Source organism: Prosopis cineraria, unplaced genomic scaffold (assembly GCF_029017545.1).
Source record: "Prosopis cineraria cultivar Desert tree isolate PC_DT_omini unplaced genomic scaffold, ASM2901754v1 PC4, whole genome shotgun sequence".
Taxonomy (NCBI): Eukaryota; Viridiplantae; Streptophyta; class Magnoliopsida; order Fabales; family Fabaceae; genus Prosopis; species Prosopis cineraria.
In genome coordinates, this window is record NW_026555335.1 from 16,164,204 (window position 1) to 16,186,824 (window position 22,621).

The 22,621-nt window shown below is 34.9% G+C and overlaps 2 protein-coding genes across 8 annotated transcripts; both read right to left on the bottom strand.

Moving 5' to 3' along the window:
- Positions 1-3,937: 3,937 nt before the first annotated feature.
- LOC129308115 (peptidyl-prolyl cis-trans isomerase CYP28, chloroplastic) lies at positions 3,938-5,818 on the bottom strand. The gene is made up of 2 exons (XM_054949130.1): positions 4,983-5,818; positions 3,938-4,507 (listed from the first exon to the last, which is right to left on the bottom strand). The coding sequence occupies exons 1-2, from the start codon at positions 5,719-5,721 to the stop codon at positions 4,299-4,301; spliced, it is 948 nt and encodes a 315-aa protein (XP_054805105.1). The 5' UTR covers positions 5,722-5,818; the 3' UTR covers positions 3,938-4,298.
- A 2,871-nt stretch (positions 5,819-8,689) lies between these two features.
- LOC129308604 (uncharacterized) lies at positions 8,690-22,149 on the bottom strand. Of its 7 annotated transcripts, XR_008592645.1 has the most exons (10): positions 22,014-22,149; positions 18,961-19,193; positions 18,463-18,509; positions 17,027-17,098; positions 16,731-16,947; positions 16,433-16,640; positions 10,928-11,057; positions 10,331-10,501; positions 9,572-9,789; positions 8,690-8,826 (listed from the first exon to the last, which is right to left on the bottom strand). XR_008592645.1 is itself a non-coding variant. In XM_054949834.1 (9 exons), exons 2-9 carry the CDS (start codon positions 19,148-19,150, stop codon positions 9,631-9,633), a joined length of 1,131 nt encoding a protein of 376 aa, XP_054805809.1. In that variant the 5' UTR covers positions 19,151-19,193; positions 22,014-22,149; the 3' UTR covers positions 8,967-9,630. The 7 variants fall into 7 exon arrangements, 6 of the variants coding, with proteins under 6 accessions (XP_054805809.1, XP_054805808.1, XP_054805807.1 ...); XM_054949834.1 differs by lacking the exon at positions 8,690-8,826 and having other exon boundaries at positions 8,967-9,789; positions 16,731-16,884; XM_054949833.1 differs by lacking the exon at positions 8,690-8,826 and having other exon boundaries at positions 8,967-9,789; positions 16,433-16,619.
- Positions 22,150-22,621: the final 472 nt, after the last annotated feature.

Below are 22,621 nucleotides of genomic sequence, written 5' to 3' on the forward strand. Positions count from 1 at the left end.
AAAAATAAAAAAATAAAATAAAATCTGATGATGGTTTAATGGTGGAAAAACCAAGGACAAAGTTTGGGTTAATAGTTCAAGGATTGGATTATATAAAAATATAGTTGAGCATTGAGTTTTAAGTACTTGAAACTTGCATGATCTAAAGATTAATTTTTCTTAGTGCTTGTTTGTTTTTTATTGACCAAAAATTAATTTATCAAAAGTTCATTCAATAAAAATCAATTGAATAAAAGTTAATTATGATAATAAAAATTTATATTTAGATAATTTTTTTTTAAATTAGATCGACTTTTAGCCCTCTCATTAAAATCCAAACTCCAAATGTGTTTTTTTTTTTCCTTTTTTTTTGGTGTTCAAATGTAGTTTTCAAAAACTACTACAGGTTACATTCAGTAAATTCACTTTTCCTATGTTTCGAAATACACTTTCAGAATGTAAATTTAGTATTAAAAATGAAAATCAAATAACTTTTAACTTTTAAAAAATTTTAAAATGATTTTTTAAAAAAGTTAAAAGTTAATTGCCCAAACAGGCTCTGGATATAAACTCATTCAAAAGATATATTAAAAAAAGAAAAAAATTATATATTTAGCTCTACAGACTTAAAGTGCTTATTTCTAATTAAATTAAAATATGTAAATTTTTTATAAATTATTTATTCCATAGCAAATTCTTATGATTAATATTATAATCACATTAGAATTCATTTTTTTATTTGATTAGATGAAAATATATCAAATATATTAGGCTAAGTATATAAACCTTATCCCATATATTGAAAAACAAACTTTTTTTGGTATATAGAACACAAGAAATGAATAAATGATAATGAAAGAAAATAAACTCATTCAAAAGGTATTTGTTAACGTGGTGAGGACCATGAACAATACTGTTGAATGTCATAGGTCTCCATATTCATCATCATTAATTAGCAGCTCTTCAGTCTTCATCACTGCTCGCAAGGTTCTTGACACCATTCCTTCAATGCCAGTCTTCTTCTCACTCTTCATCATCACAAGTTTACGACTCTCCTTCATCAGTGTGCCATTGCAGATTTAAATATGACATTTAATTATGTGATTGTGCTTGAGAATAAGAAGGATGGGTATTATGATGTTAGCTAAAATATACAAAACTTTCCTGAATTCATGTAGCATCTAATGTAAGTTAATAATAACAAAAAAAATGGATAACTTTTTTTATAAAATTATTATTAGCTTATATTGAATGTCATATAAAGTACTATGTACCTTTTCTTAATATGATACAACAACTACTAGTAATATAATTAAAAAAAATTAACAATAGAAGTTGGTGGTAAAAATAAAAAATAAAAAAAATTAAAGAAGTTAATCTTAAAATTTTGAAGGTGAGAAAATTTTTGTGTAATTGTCTCAAAATTTAAGAGAATTTTATATATTTTAACCTACGATATTTTGTTATGATAACTATAGATATAAAATAAAAATGATATCATAATTTCATTTACATATCAAACATATTTTTAAGAAAGGATGACAATAAAATCTCAAAAAAAAGAACTAATTATATTTAAGTTGTCAATGATTTTTTTTTAAAAAAATTGAGTTACAAATACTGATTAAGTTAGTTGTTGTAAACAAGAATCTCAATTGTACACTAAGAACTACATTTAAAATTTAAATATTTTATCTGCAATTGAATTTTTTGAATTTATAATTATTTAAAACAATATTTATAACATATTTTTCAAAAAAATTTATTGATAACGTAACAGCTATCATCGTAACTGCTATTTTCCCTATTTTTAAACTTATTCTAATCTATTTTCTCATTCTCATTCTGCTACCAGACATGGCCAGTGGGGCTCCTTGCCAAAATGATGACACAGAGAGCAGCAGCAGCAGCAGCAAGGGAGGGCTGGTGGACACGTCCTTTGGAGCAGCAAGCTCTATAAACACGGCTCTGTCCAAAGGCCAAAACTAAGAATCCCACAGTTTTAAGATGTAAATTTGAAATACAGCAAGTCATAGAGACTCTTGTTCCTTAGACATATAGTTTTAGGTTCAAATCTCAACCTTTGTATATATAACAATATAGTTTAAAAGAATTTATTTTTTGCTCTCAGTATCACAAAAGAAAAAAAAAAAGTGTTATTGGTAGAGTCTACTCGTTGTACTTAAAAGAAAGGAGATGTGAATTTGAGTGTATAACTCAGACTCGTGTTTCTATTACAGCAATAACAAACCTATGGGTTCTTCGGTAAAAACATTATTTGTCTTCTACTTCGTCTCGATTTCTCTACACCCAAAGTCTGTTATTTGTCTTCAACCGTGTCTCGTTTTCTGTTAACCTAAAATATCTATCCATTTTAACTATGGATCCCAACACCACACACACACACACACACACACACACACACACACACACACACACACACTAGCTCGCAGAAACTGAAAATAAAACAGAATGCCTGCGTATATAATCTATAGAAAATCATACTATTCATAAGTCATACTCAAACTAAATATGACTTAAGGCAATTGTAATGCATGGGATCCACATCTAATCAAGCACATCAAATGTCAGATGATAAATCAAGGGCATCAAACGCTATATCCCATATAATCCAATCATCAATATCAATCACATAAATCTACAAAAAATTGTTAAAAATTATATTGATGATTAGTTATCAACAGTAAAATTTAGTTTTCATGTAACGTGCAAACAGAGGGCCACTCTAAGTTTTTTTATTAGAAAGAATTACAACCAAATCTTATACAAGAAAATTAATTACCGTAAGGTTTATTGACAACTGAACTAAACTGCAATAACAATTGATTGTGTTGTTAATGCAGTTTAGTTTAATTGTTAATAAACTTTGCACTTCAATGTAATTCTTCCTTTTTATTAACTCATTGTGGTTCTCTTGGTAAGAATAGTGACAAAATGATGACGCATATATATATATATATATATATAAGCAAAAAGGGTCTGGGCTTCTGGACACGTCCTTCGGAGCAAGCCTACGCTATAAACACGTCTAAAATCAAACAGCCCACCGTTTAAGAAATGAATTTGAGTGTATAACTCATCCTCTTCTTTCTCCTATTACAACAACATACCCACAGCTTCTTTGGTAAAATCGCTATTTGTCTTCAGATTTGTGTCGATTTCTCTAGACCCAAAATATCAATCGAGTCCAACTATGAACCCCACTACTATTTCTCTCTATATAAACACTCGGACACTAGACCAGACAAATAGCTCAGTAACACTCAAACACTCAACTACCCAATTCTTTTTTGCATACCTTCCTTCAGAGACTCTGCAAGGTAAAACAGAGAATAGAATGGGGATTGAATCAGTCGAAATGATGATGCTTCGTTGTGTCTTTGATGGAAGCCTATCGACGCAGAACATGGAGATTGAGAGGAGACCATACCATAAGAATTGCAGCTGTGCGTTGCACAAGTCAAAGAGTGATTCCTCTGCAACTCCTTGCCAACAAAGGATGGTCAGCTTCACCAAGAGAACCTCTGGAAACCACTGTTGCCTCTCTATGAAAGCTTCAAAATCTTCTACCCTGTGACACTGTTCTCGGTCAACATCAGTCCCGTGAGGTAGAAGAAGATGAAAACAGAGTTCTGCCATATGATAATGTATATCACCAGCTCCTGTTCTTTTCTTTTTGTCTCCTTTGTATTTACATGCCAATAAGTTATAAAGAGGAACAATGAAGCTCCTAGAATTAGATTATCATGCTTCAAGAGTACGTTCGGAAGTATAATTTAGAAGAGAAGGGCAAGTTTAATATAGATATAAATAATAGAAAAGGCAGCAATTAAAAAAAAAAAAAAGAAAAGGAATCTAAATGACACAAACCTTCCCTTCCCTTCACTCTCCTCAATCGGAACATAATTTACGGAACATCATTAATGAAAGAGATAGATACTCAAACCTGGTTATGCTTGTATAGGATTCTTCTTTAAAGGGGCACAACCCTCTTCAGAACATGTCTAATAAATCATTAAACATTACAAAATTTCAAATAATTTTTACGAGTAAATAGACATATATCTGCATAACATTCCTACCAGCTCTTCACAACAAGAATATTTGGTACTCATGTTGTTCAACTTTACAACAATGCACTAAGGTACCTTTCAATTCATTCATTTAGTTTCATTCAATTGATTCCTGATTAGCATCTTCTTTGGACCCTCTTTTTCCACTCAGAATACTCAAAGTAAGATTACAAATTGACAAGTTATATGGATTCCTCCAGGGTAACTTATACAAGAAAAGAACATTCAAGGCAGAGAAGGAGAAAGGGAAGGCTTTGCAACTTGTAGTTCCCCACAATCACTAATATAAACAGTTTTAAGGGGCCTGTTCCAACTGGCACGAGCATTCTGGGCCCTTTCATCTCCAAAAAACCCAGCCAAGTCATTGAATTGGCGAATACGTTCAGATGGTTGGTATGTGGGAATTGCAGCTATGGCAGTGATGACGTCCAAACCTGCAGCCACATGCAACTAGCAGGTAAGCAAGATGACCATCAAAATGGGAAGTTCTAATTTGGCCCTTCTAAAAATCAAGTATTTTGACATTTAAATAATATTTGTAGTGTTCCGAGAAGATTAAAAATTGATTGTCAGATAAAATTAGGATTGTACTCCACCTGGTGATAATTTCTTTGAAAGCCGTGAGATGGAGAGAATGAACCTCCAAAATTACTATGTTCAACAGAAAGTCCTCAGCATGATAATGATGCAAACAACGATTGAGTGAGCGTGGTCTTAAAAAATTCAGTCTACAAATTAATTTAAGCATTTAAAGACCAACCAACTCATCATTGTGCTTAACATTTGGAAATGCAGACTAGGCAGCTGCTTCTTATCTTGAACATTGTGAATAAAATTCCAGTGGTTTGGATGATTTTGAAGAAAAATTCAGAACGTTGACGAGAATTTAAGTCCACGAAACGAAATTACCTTCAAGCACTGTTCCAAAAACAATGTTTTTGCTATCGAGCTGGGGACAAGGTCCTGGTCCAGTCGTGATCAAGAACTCAACGTTTCGGTAATTCGGATCAAGCTTAACCTCATCCTCGTCGTCGTTTTCCGACAGAGGAAGCGAAAGAACACCAGCCTTCGAATGTGCCAGAGAAAACGCCTTGGATTCGACAGTTTCAGTATTGCGCGCCAACTCCACAGGCGGCTGGACCTCGCCTTTTTCTCGCCGTCCCTGGCGGCCGGCGAGGAAGTACTGGCCAGGAAAAATCTTGTGAACAAGGGTGTTCTTGTAGGAAGAACCAGAAGATCCAACGCACATGGACTTGAAGTTAGAAACCGTGACGGGGACGAGATGGCCGTAAAGGCCGACTACAATGCGACCTAAAGGGATGGATTCGGAGCAGAGCGAAGATATGTTATCGCCGAGGGTTCGGGTGGGGAGGAAGTAATTGGGGCAGAGGCTGAAGTCCATGAATACACGGTCGGTGACTGTGGTGTCCGGCGGTGGCTTGGCGGTGTCGGCGGCGGCGAAGGAGGGGAATAGAGGAGCAGAGGGAATGGAGAGGGAGGTGGAAAGGAGGAGAAGGGAGCGGCGATTGAACAGGATTTTGGAATTGGGCTTAGGGTAGGATGGTTGGGAGGTGCGGAGGGAAGGGTGGTGGTGGTTGTGGTGGCGGAGAGGGGAGAGGAGAGACGGAGGAGTTACAGAGAAGCCCATGAAGGTGAAGGAAACACGTCCATACGTGGAGAAGCAACGGTTCAGAGAAGAGTAGGCTGAGATTGAAAAAACTGTAAGGCAGAGTGGGGTCTACACTTCCACAGAACCTGCAATTTCTTCTTCTTCTTTTTTAACCTTTTGTTTTTGTTTTTGAAACAAGACAAAATAAACTGAAACATACAAATAACAAATAAAATTTAAAAAAAAATCTGATAATTCTTTTTAAGCCTTTTAAATTTGTTTTTGACATTAATTTAATATATTTTGTAAAATGACTATAATGCTTTCATTTTAAAATAAAAAAGAAATAGATCAATGAATAAAAATTTTGCAAAGCATAAATTATTATCACTTGTTATCTTATTTTAATCATTATCAGAAGAAAATAGTCATTATTCAACAAAAGTACTCACTTATATTTATAACATTTTGATTTCAATAATTAAAAAAATTGTAAAAAGAAAATAATAATTACTTATTTTGTTTTAGCTATTGACAAAAGAAAAGTAATAATTACTTAAATTAAAATGGACATTAATATTTATAACATTTAGATTTCATTGATTAAATAATTATGCAAAGTGAAACTTTTCATTTGCTATCCAATTTTAGTAATTATCAAAATAAAAATAGTTGTTATTAGAATTAAAATAATTGCTAATATTTTAAATTGAGGTCATTATAATTATTTCATAAAAGATATTAATATGAGAAAAGTTTCAAGAGATTTGAAAAGAATTATCACATTTTCTAAGATCTCATTGTTATTTGTATATTTCAGGAGATTCTTCTGTTATTTTTAAGAAACAAAGCAATTATAATATATTATAAAGGTTTCAAATAATACAATAAAATGTGTGGCAAGTTGAAAGCATCAAAATCCATCCAAAAACAAAAACGCTAAATTAGAAAAGATCTTCTTGCGTAACTCGGATATCAACCTTTGGAAATTGGCCAGCAAAGATGTGAGATCCATGGAGTCATGGACACTGTATCAACGTACAAATCGCTTCTTGAGAATATCTGTGTTAGTGAATTTTTTTCCTCAAAAAAAGATCATTAAATGGGAGAATTACAATTAGATCTCACACAAAAAAATTAATTATTATAAAGTTTATTGATAACTGAACTAAATTGTATTGATAATTGATTGTGTTGTCAATGCAATTTAGTTCAGTTGTTAATAAATCTTGTAGTAATTAATTTTTTTGTGTAAGACTTTAATATAATTGTCCCTCATTAAATTTGCAATAGGAACCCATATAATGCCTACAAAAAGATTGTGTCCACCAAAGTGACAATTGCAGACAGAGAAAAAAGGAGGAGGATGAGTTAGCAATAACTTTTTTGAATGCAAGACCATTCGAAGCCTGATGGCTACACCAAATATCCAACAAACACAGCCTGTTCACCATGCTTGATTTTCTTAAACCAGATTGACCATTCCACATGACCATTGGGAGTAACAAATTTGGTTTCAACAAGAAACTGAGAAGCCGAAAAAGAAGCTCATGACCAATCACAAATGTAATCATATAAGAAACGTAGGCTAAGAAAATCTTTCTGAAACTCAATGGTATTTATTTTATCACCATGATAAATTGCAAGATTCCTAAAGAACTATACAAGGAAAATAAAAATGATCTCTTAAGATTTCAGCTGTTGGTAAAGCATTATTGAGAAGTTTCCTGGCAAACAAAATACACTTTAAGAGGCAAACTCAATTCTAAAATGAATTTCAAAACTAATAATGCACAAGTGAAGGAGGGTCAGCTTGATGTATCATTAACAGTTCATACCCTCTCTTGGATGAATATTTCCATGTGATTGATCCACTCCAAATAGTTTTGTCCTCTTGAGAAGTAAGAAGAAGACGAGTATTGAAGATTAGAGTTTTTTTCCCGAAATGCTGACAGCTTCATTTTTTTTAAAAAAAAATCACAACTAGAGGTAAGAACCAGCATATTGAAAACAGGTGCGAGGATAATTAACCAACGTCCATAGGCCTGTAACTATGATCATCGCCCTTGACAGTTAAACACTATGGATGTGGTTCCATAATTATGTTTTGTTGTTGATATGAAAAGATTGCATGTCATGCCAGCCAATCCACGCAAGTATTTTCTTTACTAAGCACGTGATCGCAAGTCACCTCTGGATATTACATAATCATTTTCCTAATATCTTCTGCAACTACAAAAGTCAGGTGTAACCTGCCTTGAATTTTTTTTGGATATTTTAGATGGCTTTCAAAGACTCAACAAATAAATTAACTTTTCTGAAGCCAAGGTTTCAGTAGAGATTTAGCGAAGTGTTAAATCTCTAGTGAATTGCCCTAACTTTGTGATAAACCCGCCTCTCTAGTTACCATCTTCATCTTAATTCTCAAATAAGTCTGCAGCAGGAAGCTTCCCCCCAAATGATTGACAACGCCGTTGACATCAAATCTAACCCAACCTGAATCTAGCAATCTCCATCTCATTTTATCTCCGGCTCTATCTAGCTAAAGTCCTTTTTTGACACCTTCAAGTCTCGCATCTTCGCTGAAGCTGCAATTTTAATTGTAGCCTGTAGGAAACTCGTGACTTTGCTGGTCAACATCACACACACACATACGAACTTCAGATTTTTTTTTTATTTACAAAAATTTGTGACATCAGATGAATTTTGGTTTTTTTTGGAGGGGGGGGGGGAGGGGGGGGGAGTGCGCCTTTTAATTAATGTCTCGGATATTTTCCCAGTGGAAGTTTTGAATATTTTTCAAGATTTAAATTTTTGTTGGATTAAGAATTGGTTAACATCCATTGTGATTCCACTAAGTATGCTTGGATGGCACTTTTCAAACTTTAAATGTACTTCTGAGGGGTTTTGGAGGCAAAATATGTGAGAAGCGAAGAAATTGTACCCGAGGCATCTATGAAGCAAATTATAAATGCTTGTTTGCAGTAAGTTTGCAAGAGCTCTGGTATGAAAGTGAATGCCCATGCAAACTCCATTACTTCCAACTACTGTTTGTGATACATAGACTGAAATAATCGCACCTTCAGTTATCTGGGGTAGTACAGAGAATATAAAGAAAATGCATTTAGTTGCTTGGAGTGAAGTCTGCAAAAGCAACCAAAAAAAAAAAAAAAAGGACTTGGAATTAAATTTGACAGAACACAGAACTAATTAAGCATATTTGATGAAAATGGGTAGGAAGCTCATCAAGAGAAGAGATGATTTGTGGGTGCAAGTGATTCAGAAGAAATATAAATGTGGTAGTGATCTTCTTCCTACCATTTAACAGAAATGTAATGGCCGTAACGTATGGTCAGGGATCAAAGCATAACGCGTTCACAGTACGCTCTACAACAGAGTGATGATGGGGTGCAATATTTTGGGAGAAAATCTACGAGTCAAAGGTGCCTCATCGGTGCAAAACGTTTTCATGGCAGGTGCACCACAATAGATTGCTCACGAATGCCTTGAGTGTTGAACTGTGGGCACTATTGATAGGCTTGAAATTGGCTTGGGACATGAGCGTAAAGGTTCATGATGAAGACATCAAACTGCACCAGGGTCCAGGGTAAAGATTGAGGAAACCTGTACAATGCTTCTTAGAGCATGCATGGGCGATCCAACTTTCCCATGTTCTTCGTATAGTGAATAAAGTAGTGTTTAAATTGAGAGCAATGTAAGTTCTAAAAGTACAGTGCTACTGTCAAGACTGAGAGCAATGTAAGTTATAAACAAAGTATTATACACCCCATGCGTCAAAACTCGCCCTACGAACAATGAGTGAATCTAAATAAAAAGAGGGGAACTGTATGCAGTCAACCCATGAGATGTTTTCAGGGAGATAATTAACCTGCATAAAGCGTCTACTTGAGGCTGAAGTTATGTTGAAGTGAAAATTTGAAGTTCTACTCACTGAGGTCCAGACCTTTGCTTGGTATTGGAAGTCAGTGCCTTGATGCAGAGTCGAGGTTTTGTGCTAACGAGATTAATGGGAAGAACGGAGACAGCAACAATTATTGATCCAATAGGTAATCCTGAGAGAGGTAGCCATTCAACTAGAATGGAGAGCTGCAATAACAGTTTTCATGTTTAGATAACCTGAATTAGTCAGAGGATTTGAATTCAATAATGCTATGTTTCAATATAAATGGATTTAGATTTGGACCAAATCCCCTATTTGGACACTTAAAAATTTATGGAATTATCCAAATCCAAATCCAAACTTTATCTTAATTCCTTCATAATTTGAAATTTTTTCTAAACCCTTGTTATTTCAAATCTTCATATGCACCCCTAATAGTAATAACCTTTGTTATTTAAACTATCCAAATAAAGAATTTGAAATGTGAAATTTTAAATCCAAATACTACCAAAGAGACATATAAAGTAAAAGGCAATAAAAGCCCATCCCAACCATTCATTTAGCAACACAGGACAACCAATCAACTTGGATGAAAAAGGCACAATCTTGTGAGTTATGAACAGATGGCTAGGATGAACCCTTGCTGCCTCTTACTAAATCCGCCACTTTCTAAATCAAAATCCATGATTGGGACTGCTGTGTGCTGATGATCACTATAAACATTTGAGCCACTGATTTGTGTTTTACCTCTGGACACTTGAGGTCCACTATTGAATCTTCTACAACATTTCTGACAGCAGAAGCAACTATGCCGAAACATTTATTACGGTCCAACAAACTATATTCACTGGAATTATCTGCATTTTCTTTTGGAAACTTTGTCTCTTCAATTCCTCTTCGGTTGTACCCAACTGCAAACTAAAGGATGAAATAAGATTTTCTCCATAAGAAAAATTAACAAGCATCAAATATGTGACATCTTTCAGAATGAGAATCAACTTCTAGATAGACATTAAAATAATTCCAGTTCATATTTTGTTTGGCACTATATCAGTCAGAATATTGAAACTTCAGAAAAAAAGTCACTGACAGATGAACATTCAGTGAACATTTCAGGAAACAGCATTTTCAAAATTAAATTTAATTCAACGTTGGGCTAAGCCGAGAGATAGAGTGATAATTGAGAAAAATCATCATAATTATTAATTGTTTTCCATTCATATTAAAACCAGAATCATATAGACAGGAGATGATGAAATTTGTCAGTTTAACATTTGAGAGGCCAAAATTAGTTTTGCAAGGACACAAATATGGCAGGTTAACCATGATTCAGGAAAATTGTACCTTTAGAGGTAGTCCAAGATGGTTTTGTTTATTGGCCACAAATTTTTTAACTAGTGTTGATACAACTTCTTGCAGTTCCTTTTCATTCAAACGACAGGTAGCTTGAATTGGAAACATACGATGGCACCAGCTGCAGCAAAAGAGGATGTCCTCTATCAAAGCCAAAAGGAAATGTACAAACATAACTAACTGAAGGGCATTTCCTTGTATATTGCAGAAATTTCATTTCTGAACATTTTCACTAACACATTACAGTTAAAATTTCTGACCATAGGATAAAAGCTACTTTTATGCTGGCATTTTTCTGTTTGGACCTGGCTATGTTCACTTAGACATAAAACATCAGAAACCCACCCCCCTCCCAAAAAAAAAAAAAAAAACAAAAGAAAAGAAAAGAAAAGGGCCAAAACCCTTAAGAAACTAGAACCCCGGGGGGGGGGGCGCTTTTCAAAAGGCCAGTCCTCTCCAAATTCCTGTCTTGCAAGATGATCCCCTCTACTTTAGTTTCGCTTGAGCTGAATTCTCCCAAAAATGAGCTTTGTTGCTCGCTATAGTATCACACACTTTCAATTGCCTTTGGCTAAAAATGGATGTTTATGTGTGGAGATATTGTATTTATTGTAAATATTATTATCTAATTATTAGGAGTTAATAGGATTTATTAGAATTATTAGTATTTATTAGCCATTTATTTTCTTGTCTCTTAGCTTTGTGTATATATAGTCTTCACTATTATGATCAATGGAAAATCATATTTATCCTCTCAAAAATCTCATATGGTATCAGAGCTCATTAGATCAGAACCCTAGCTAGTTTTTGTTCTGTCGTATAGCATAGTTTCAGACTAACAACTGACAGACAAAACCCTAATGGAGGATGAGAGGCGCCGTTGGATCTCACCGCCAACCAAGGAAGGACCAGAGACCTCTGATCAGTGCAACCTCGAAGTTTGGTGTCCGTCAACGACGCATGGCTGTCACACGTGCCACTCATCTAGTTTGCGTCAAAGGGAGAGTCTGAGTGCATGGCGGCGCGTGGCGAGCTGTTTCCAGCAACGACGACTTGTTCGGCAACGATAGACCATTTCCAACCTAGTCTCAGCATTTTCTTGTTATGGGTCTTCCAAGCCTTCACCTTGTTCGTTGAATGTGCATACTGTTAGAACAAATTGGACCTAAACAACACAAATACCTAGAAATTTCTAAGGAAAATAGGGCTTCTAATTCTAGAAGTGGTATGTCTTGGTCTTCTTGATCTGATTTGTACCCCTTTGCTCATAAGCTTTCAACAATGGATGATGAAACTTGCAAAACTGTCATCAAAAGTTGTTGAATCGAATGCACTATGTGTTAGTCAGATTTCACAGTCAGTCTTTGTCTTCTTGGCACAAAGAAGTAATTTTCTTCAAGCCTTAAAAGTGTCAAGGGCTCAAACAATGTGGATCATAGACTCTGGAGCATCGAATCACATGACCCATAACCACCAATTATTTTCTACATATACTCCATGTGCTGGAAATTTGAAAGTCAAAATTGCAGATGGGTCTCTTGCTCCTATTGCGGGGAAAGGGAGTATTCGTATCTCTGAATCTATCACTCTAGAATCTGTTCTTCATGTACCAAAATTAGCATGCAATTTGCTGTCTGTTAGCCAACTAACAAAGCAATCTAAATATTGTGCTAATTCTGTTCCAACCCATTATGTCTTTTAGGATCTATCATTGGGTATGACAATTGGAAGTGCTAAAGAGTGAGAGGGACTCTACTTCCTTGAGAATGCTAGAGTGAGTCGCCATCAAGCCACTAATGTATGTAACTCTATATCGACCTCTAAAGATACAAATATTCTGTTGTGGCACAATAGGATGGGGCATCCTAATTTTAATTATTTATCTCATTTGTTCCCAAACCTTTGCCCTACCAACCATGATGTCAAATGTGAAGTGTGTGAACTAGCAAAGCACCAACTAACATCATTTCCTAGAACACCATATACACCCACCAAACCATTTGTTACCACACAGTGATCTGTGGTCCGTCTCGTATCCTAAACAGCATCAAATCAAAATGGTTCATTACCTTTATTGATGATCATACTCGTGTTTGCTGGGTGTATCTCCTAAAAGACAAATCTGAGACTGCATCCATATTTATCAATTTCTTTACCATGATAAAAACCCAATTCAACACAAATATCCAAGTTCTACATATCGACAATGGTATTGAATATTTTAACCAAGTCTTGAGTACCTTTCTTCACAAGCATGGCATTGTCCATCGAAGCACTTGTGCCCATACACCCCAACAAAACGGGATTGTAGAAAGGAAAAATAGACATATTCTTAAAGTGGTTAGGGCCCTCATGTTCACTTATAATGTCCCAAAGTTTTATTGGGGGGATGCCATCTTAACTGCAACCTACCTCAATTACCAGAACCATCACTCTCATCCGAACCCTTACCACCATCAACATCTCTTGTGCCAGTCATAGAAGATAATTCAATATCAAGGGGAGATATAAAGAGGCAAAAAGACAAAGACTTGTTGGTTTATTCTCAAAAGCATAAATCCAAGGAAGGAGAGCAACTTGTATTTGAATCACCAAAGGAGTCAAAACTAGTGGTAGCTCCTGAATCACCTCAGCAAAGTCCTAAACAGGTGAGTGTTCAATCTGATCTTGATTTACTCATTGCTCTCAGAAAACAACCTTGCTCTTGTACTTTGCACCCAATACAAAGCACATATCCTACAAGGCTCTTTCTCCAAGTTATTGTGCTTTTGTCACTAGTCTAGATCAAGTTGTTGTTCCCAACAATATTGAAGAGGCATTGGAAACACCAGAATGGAGAAATGCAGTCATGGAGGAAATGAGAGCCCTAAAGAAGAATGGAACATGGGAGATTGTTCAAAGGCCAAGTGGCAAGAAGTTTGTAAGCTGCAAGTGGATTTTCACCCCAAAGTACAAGACCGATGGAATTCTTGACAAGTTAAAAGCACGCTTGATAGCAAGAGGGTTTACTTAGACATATGGTGTCGACTACAAAGAGACTTTTGCACCAGTGGCAAAATTAAATACCATTAGAGTTCTCTTATCTATAGCAGCTAACCTAGAATGGCCACTCCATTGGCTTGACATCAAGAATGCTTTCCTAAATGGAGAACTAAAAGAAGAAGTTTACATGACTCTACCATCAAGATTTGATAGAGGCAGAGGTGATCAAGTATGCAGATTGAAGAAATCTTTATATGGCCTAAAGCAGTCTCCTAGGGCATGGTTTGATAGATTCTCAAAAGTCCTCAAGCGAGAAGGCTATAAGCAGGGATTGTCAGACCATACAATGTTTGTTAAAATTGAGGGAGGTAAAAGGTTTATCCTTATTGTATATGTTGATGACATTATTCTTACAGGAGATTATCTTGAGGAAATCACAAGAGTAAAGGTTGTTCTGGGCAAAGAATTCAAGGTAAAAGACCTTGGTGCCTTGAAATACTTCCTTGGGATGGAAGTTGCGAGGTCAAGGAAAGGTATTTATGTATCCCAGAGGAAGTATATACTTGATCTTTTGAAGGAAACAGGTATGTTAGGTTGTAGGCTAGCTGAAACCCCTATTGTGGTTTCGAAGAAAAAGAAGCCTAAGAAGAATAAGGAAAAGTTAAAAGAAGAAGATGATTCTTATGATGAGGTTGAAGAAGAAGACAATGAGAATGAAGAGGCCACTAATAAAGAGAAATATCAGAGACTTGTTGGGAAGTTGATTTACCTTTCCCATACAAGATCGGATATTGCCTTTGCAGTAAGTATGGCTAGCCAATACATGTCTAAACCGAAGAAGAAGCATATGAAAGCAGTCCATAGGATCTTGAGATATTTAAAGGGTACTGTTGGTAGAGGGTTATTCTTCCAAAAACAAGAACAAAGAACCATAGAGATCTACATAGATGCAGATTGGGGAGGAACTCATCCTGATAGAAGATCAACTTCTGGTTATTGTTCCTTTGTTTGGGGGAACTTGGTTACCTGGAAGAGTCAAAAGTAAAAGGTTGTTTCTAAGAGTAGTGCTGAGTCCGAGTTAAGAGCTTTGGCCCAAGGAATAATGGAAGAGTTATGGCTGAAACGAATCCTAGAAGAGATACATGTCAAAATGGACTCACCATTAAAACTTTATTGTGACAATAAGGCAGCTATAAGCATGGCCTTAAGTCCTGTTCAACATGAGAAATCAAAACATGTGGAGGTGAATAGACATTTCATCAGAGAAAAAGTAAAAGATGGAATCATATGTTTGATTTATTTACCTACAAACCTTCCAGCTGCAGATGTTTTAACGAAGGGATTACGTAAGCCCGCATTTGAAAGTTGCATAAGCAAGCTAGACATGATTAACATTTATGATCCAACTTGAGGGGAAGCGTGGAGATATTATATTTATTGTAAATATTATTATCTGATTATTAGGAGTTAATAGGATTTATTAGAATTATTAGTATTTATTAGCCATTTATTTGCTTATCTCCTGGCTTTTTGTATATATAGTCTTCTGTATCATACTATTATGATCAATGGAAAATCATATTTCTCCTCTCAAAAATCCCATATTATGACATCCCAAAATGGGATAGCCTTAGAGATTCTAAGAAGTGGAGGGAAGAGAATTGTTGACTAGAATAAGTACTTGAATGAAGCGAGCCAGGAATTCTTGGAACAAGGTTTTCAACAAAGGAACTCATCTCAGAAGTAGGAATCTCATGCTAGACACCTGCTTCTCTGCTGCCAATACTAAAGGATTTCCGCTACTGACTAAAGATGAGAATAACAATGACAACCACTAAAAAGGAAGGGAGGCCTTGGTTGTGATCACTGTCACCGTTTTGAAAATGCCCAAGAGAAAAGTTGGAAACTACATGGGACACCAATAATTGGAAGCCAACAAGAAATATTGAATCATGGTTGGATTTGATCTAAAGTGGAGACAAATAAACAGGCTGAAACATCAAACACAGGACAAGCACCCCAGGAGTTGCACACCTTTGTCCAAGGGCTTGCCTAAGTAATACCAGCTCAAAGGAACCCTGCCAAAATCACATTGAAATATTTCACCTATGTCTTGAATGTCATGCCTGGTCAACTAAGCTGGAACCAAACATGCCCTCAACAACACTGAGACATATGACAACAAACCCTTTTTCATCCACAAATAAATTGCAGACATTTAGGAAAAGGTACGCCAAGAAGTTGCAACCTAGCTACTGTCATTCACTTACAAGAACAACTAGCATACAAAAAAAGTTGATTCAACTGGAAAGGATCAGTCCCATAGCCACTAGGTTGTGAGTTCAAGTTCTGTAACTAATGTACAGACCTTGTTTGTAAATATCCCTACAAGCACTTTTTAAGCCATCAAGCATACCCTCCTTCAGTGAGCTACCAAGACCCAACTCATCAAACTTCTCCCTTACCAAAATAAAGAATTTAACAAATACAACTTAAATTGTTCACTTCACTTACTTTGGTGAACTTACACTACCAGACCCCAAAGATTGAATGATATTTGACACAATGTCAACAGTGTCAACCAAAGCATTCCTTGGGAAGGTAAAAAGAAGTAACCCACTCCTTGTCAGCTTAACTAATGAAAGATCAAAAGCTCCACTAGTGCTTGTCTCTGCTTGTGTAGGAGTTGAGTGAGTTTCGTCTGAAAGTTTACCTGTCATCACTTAGCTCAAGACTGTTCAATAAACCTAAAACTCAGTCATAACTCTTAACTCCAATAAGGGAATAAACGAAGGGGGAGAAAAAACAGTACCTTCCGCAGATTTAACAATGACAGAGTCAGTTGCTTCCAAGTCTAAACATTCTCTGCCAATATCTTCAGCGCACATCCTCCTTCTCTTCACAGTGCTATTTTTCTCATGGCTGTCCGAACCATTATAACCTCCATTTTTAAAGGGATCAACATACTGTAACAAAATTACATCCCAAAGTGTACGAGGAGAAAAATAAACAAGAAAAAAAAAATAAAGCTAAATCAATGTACTTGTAAATCATCTTCTGTTGTGTAAAGCATGAACATAGCCACAATGATATGAGAAGAGAACTTACACAGTGTGACAGTTGATAGCACTGTATAATCCGTTTACAATCACATAGGCCCAAATGTGGAAAAGTGGCTTTCTAAAAAATCATTTAAATATCATTAAAATTTGCTGGCATTAAAGTGGTTATTCCATCAAAAGTTAGTTTCAACTTCCCAGAATGAGAATAATAAATTACAAATTAATATTTTTACAGAACAATTACTCTCCAGAAAGGACTAATGACACCTTGAAGAGTGCTTAGTTTGTCATAACAAATGGTTATTCAAAGGCAAACTTAGAAAATAAATCGATAAAAAACTCCACATCCAGAAATTGTTTATTTTTTTCAGCATGAACATCTAGCAAATGCTTATCCACCTCAACTTCTGATTTAATTGCGAGTCATGTTTAGGCATGCCATCCCAAAACAACATGCGAAATTACTCTTCACTTTCAAGATCATCTTTTCAATCAAACTTTCCAACGCAGTTATGCATTTTACCATGTCAATGCTACAAACAGCTTTATGAAATACAAGAGCAAATTTATCCTATCCCTTAAACGGTTGGTTGAGTTGTAAATTAGAAGATGAATGTTAGAAGGAAAGGAACTAGATAATTAGGAAACTGTATGGTTGAAATTTTCTTAATCCTGACTATGCTAATAATCAACATATAGTTGGACATGAAAGACATCTAGTGATCAAAAGGCATTGTTCTCTAAATAGACAAATATCTGATGGGCCCACAAAACATATCAGAGCCCACAAAACATATCAGAGAAGAAAAGGTTGGTTGAGTTGTAAATCAGAAGATGAATGTTAGAAGGAAAGGAACTAGATAATTAGGAAACTGTATGGATGAATTTTTCTCAATCCTGAATATGCTAATAATCATCATATAGTTGGACATGAAAGACATCTTTTGATTATAAGGAATCGTTCTCTAAATAGACATACATCTGATGGGCCCACCAAACATATCAGAGAAGAAAAGGGCAACACATTTTAGCAAAGAGAAGGAGAAAAGGACAAGGGAATTATAAGTAATTCTGATGAGGGAATATGGGGCAATATAGGAAGGGGAGAGAAAAGTAGGAGGAAGGTGAGTTTAATAGTACTTTTGATCACTATCTCTGAGCTGTGACTGCTAATAGTAATTCCCTGAGCTTATTCCTCTCACCTTACACTGGACAGAAGATAATCTCAGTCTTTCAAACATTAATAATCCGAAATGCAGCTGAGTTCCATCAACATCTATCTCACCTATTTGCTTTTCTAAAGTATACAAATCAAGTCCAATGAATAAAGTAGAGCAGCAAGCCCAGGAAATCTTTTTTTCGTTTTACAGGTTGAATCTAGGTTTAGAATATTCATTACCATTAAGAAAAACTTTTCTTCAACTGTAAATGTTTTATAACGAAGTAAATTTGGAAACATGTTAAAAGGGTAATGAAGGATACCTTTCCAAGGATAGACAACACTTCCTTAGTAGCACTTTTCTCCCTCCCTGTAGAGAAAACAATATTGACCATTCAAACAACATAAGCATAAATAAAACCTAAATTCAAATCATATTTCAAAAGGAATCAAGTAAGAGTTATTTATTGTGCCATAGATTTCATTTCAATCACATTTCCCCATCCAAAGACTAGGTAAATGAGAACCAAGACAAGAATATTTTGCACGTTGCAAGTTTATTGAGATTAAATACCAATTATTAAAGTCATAGGGTATTTCCTAGTTCATAAATAAGATGACAATAACTAAATAGTCTGCAGTCCCTCTCATGGATATAGGATAAGCGTTTTTTAGCAGGAAATGCAGATTTGCACGGTGAAAATCACTATGCGAAAAGTAACCCAGAATTGAGAAACAAGTTGTTGATGTGTCTCTGCATGATAGCTGTATGGTGTTCGAAATTGAGCTGAGTAGAAGAAAGGGACAGATGGGGCAGTAACTGATAGTACAAGTGACAAGAAAGCCACAATGAGAATGCTGGAGAATTGAAGACGGAGCAGCATAGTCAAAGCGAGGGAGGCTTATCACAGCTGAGTGTTGCTCCCAAGGGGCCATGCTCTTATCAGCCTCAATTTTCTGTATCTGGTTCTCTTCGCATTCCTTAGTGACTGTTCCTCCCTCTTCTGCCATCCCAAACTATAGGAATGCAACAGGTTCACACATACTCTGTGCACTGCATTAGGGGAGACCAAGGTATTAAAAAACAGGACCAGTCATTAAACTGGTTAGGATATTGGATCAAAGCAAAATAGTTGAATCGTAGTTAAACCATCAACTTGGCTACTATTTAATTAACATATTTTAAATAATAGATTAAAAGGCAAAAATACCCATGAACTTCTCCTCCAGGACATCCAACATCATTAAGTGAATGAGGGTGCAAAAGTACCCCTAATGTTAATGGTGTGGGTACAAAAGTGCCAAAGCCATTAAGTTTGACTAATGTTTGTTAACATTGACAGTTAATAAAAATGAAGCACATATAAAGTGCAAAATATTCATAAACTTTTTATCTAGGTGCAAAAGTACCCAAATTATAAAATATTATTTATTTTATTTTTTCTTTGTTAGTCAATTTCAATTTTATCTAATTTTACTTTTATTTTATTAATAATAAAAAAGAATTTGAGTACTTGGGTTAAAGTCATTCTGGTTTGAGCTTGGCTTGGATTAATAGGCCAACCTTCCCTAATCCATTAAGTTCTATTCTTAGAACTTCATAGTCAACATCAAGTTATTTAAACAGATTGGGAAAGGTTAGATTTAATAATTTGAGTGAAGCCCGACATGCCAACCTAAATAAGCTTGAAAAATCTTAGTACTAGTTTGGAAGTTTAGAAAAATTTCTTTATTTGGTGCTTATTCAAGCTGCCCAAATAAATCCTAATAAATCTGAGCCAAGTCCAAATCTGAATAGGCTTAGTTTGAAGACTCAAATTTATTTTTTATAATTAATAAAATAAAGTTAAAATTGACTAGAAAAGACAATATAAAATAAAATAATATTTTATAATTTGGATATTTTTGCACCTAGATAAAAAGTTATGAGTATTTGTGCACCTCATATTTGCTTCTTTTTTTCTTAACGGTCAACGTTAACAAATATCAGTCAAACTTAATGGTTTGAGCACTTTTACACCCACATCATTAACGCTAGGGGTACTTTTGCACCTTTTTTCACTTAATGATACTAGGTGCTCCTGAAGAAAAAGTTCATGGGTATTTTTGCCCTTTTAACTTAAATAATTTATATAAAAATAGAAAAGATAATCATCTAATCATTAAAGTAACATTTAAATCCTAAAGAAAAGTAATATCCATCCAGAATAAACTAATAACAACATTATCATCTCATAGAAAAAGGATGAAAATCTGATATGTGCATCATTTGAAGCTTCAAAATGGTATTGCAATTGAAAGCAGGCATAGAACAAGCCACAAAAAAGAATAAGCAACACATAATCAGCTATGCTTTTTTCCCCTTGATATCTAGATAGGACAATCAGGACATCATGGTTGGCTATGTATCATCACTTTCAGTTTCTCAAGAAATTCCGCAGGCAAACTGATAACTGAAAGTTCAAATGCATCATTCTCCCTTCTTTCTAAACGGGAGAACAGCTAGGAATCATAACATCAAGGTTGAATATGGAACAGCCATAGTTATTTGTTATCAATTGAATCCTGATCAATAATAAATACAAGAAACAGAGTACCAGCAGCTCAAACTGCAAACACAAGAACGCTTAATTCAGTTCACAATAAATTTCAAACAGCGCACCAACTTTCTTTTTCACATGATGCAATGCAAATGGAGTTTGTTTGAATAAAACAGCGACGAAGGAACAGAGAAAGAGAAACCAACCTCCTAGAGAAGTTGTTACAGATGCAACCAGAGTTTGTATGACGCAATGCGCAAAGACTAACTGTTTCTATTTTGCACAAGACCCTGGAGAACTGTGAATGGAGAAGTGTGACAGAAGCAGGAGATGCCAATGTTGAAGGCAACAATGAGGAAGGAAAGAGAAGGCTAGAGACAGCAGTGATTGGAACTACAGTGCAAAGAGGTTCAGCGTGTTGATGGATTTCAAAGAGGAGACCAAAGATGCAGATGATTAAGGAACTATGATTAGTTCCACACATGGAAAAGGAAGGGCTGTAAGAAAGGTAAACTGAGATCTGGAACTAGAAGAAGCTAGAGAGGGGTCTACTCTTACTGAAACTGCAATTTCAGTTACATGAAACCTGTGGCTTTACATTTAACCCCCATACATAATTTAAAAAAAAAATTGCGACTTTAGTTGAATTTGGAGAGGGAGGGTGAATTATAACGTAAGAAATTCACAATGTAAACTTATAAAAGCTTCTTAATAAATGACTAATAAAAATATATAATTATATATTACATAGTTTTGGGTGCTAGCTAGGAGAATTACATTGAAAAAAAAATGTAATGTAACGTAATGACTAGTAGATAAAAAAGAAAGAAAAGTGAATATATTTGTTTGGTTAAACATAAGATCATGATCCCAAAGATAAAATTGCCCCTTCTGAAAAATAAAGAAAGTGCGTACTCCAATTGCATATGCAGAAGCATACTTATAATCGAAACACACAAAAATGCTGAAGCATTCGAAATTATCTCCATATGCAGAACAATGTCTAGCAACCATATGCAGAAGCATATTTATAATCAAAACATAAGCAGAAGCATGCGAAAATGGGAATGAAATCACAAGCACAAGTTTATAAAACCAAGAAGCAACATAAAGCTACCGAAGCATTTTGTATTCCATATATGTATATGAAAAACTAGAACGACAATGGAAACGGAATCACAAGCACGAGCTGAAAGAGCAATAAGCATATTCAATCGACACACGAAAAGAACGGTTTCAAGCAGTTAGAGCAAGCAGAAAGATATAGGAAGAACAAATACAAGGAGAAAGTATCAGAAGCAGAAACGATTTCTCCTGGTACGGGATGAGCTTACCGGTGGCTGCACCTCGCAAGATGACTTCGCTTCTTCTGCTGGGGATGGTTTTGGGCGATAGGTTTGGAATTAGCTGTGAACTGTCAAGCTACTCAGCAGTTATTTTTTTGGGATACCGATAATAATGGGAGGAGATCCCCTCCTCATTCCTTCCCTCTCAGATTCAATTATTTTATGAAACAATCATCATAATATTATATTAAAAAATAAATAAATAATTTTAAATTGTTAAAATTTAATCTGCATAGTTTATAACTGTAATAAAATAAATAAAAAAAATTAAGTCATAAAAAAAATTAATACCAAAATGCAATTGTAAACTTTACAGGTTACATTTTAACAATTTAAATTTATTTTTAATTTTATATGATAATATGATAATTATTTTATGAAACAACCATTCATTTTGTTGTTTAAGGGTGAAGATTGTAATATCCTAGATTTTGAATTTTGAATTTTAAGTGTTAAGAAGGGTAAATTTGTCAAATTAAGATATTTATGAATTTATGATATTTTTGGGATATTAATAAGGTTTTAGACCTTTGCACAGCTTTAAAAATAAGTTAGGATGGTATTCAATTTAACCAGACTTAAGAGGGTGGCCAAAA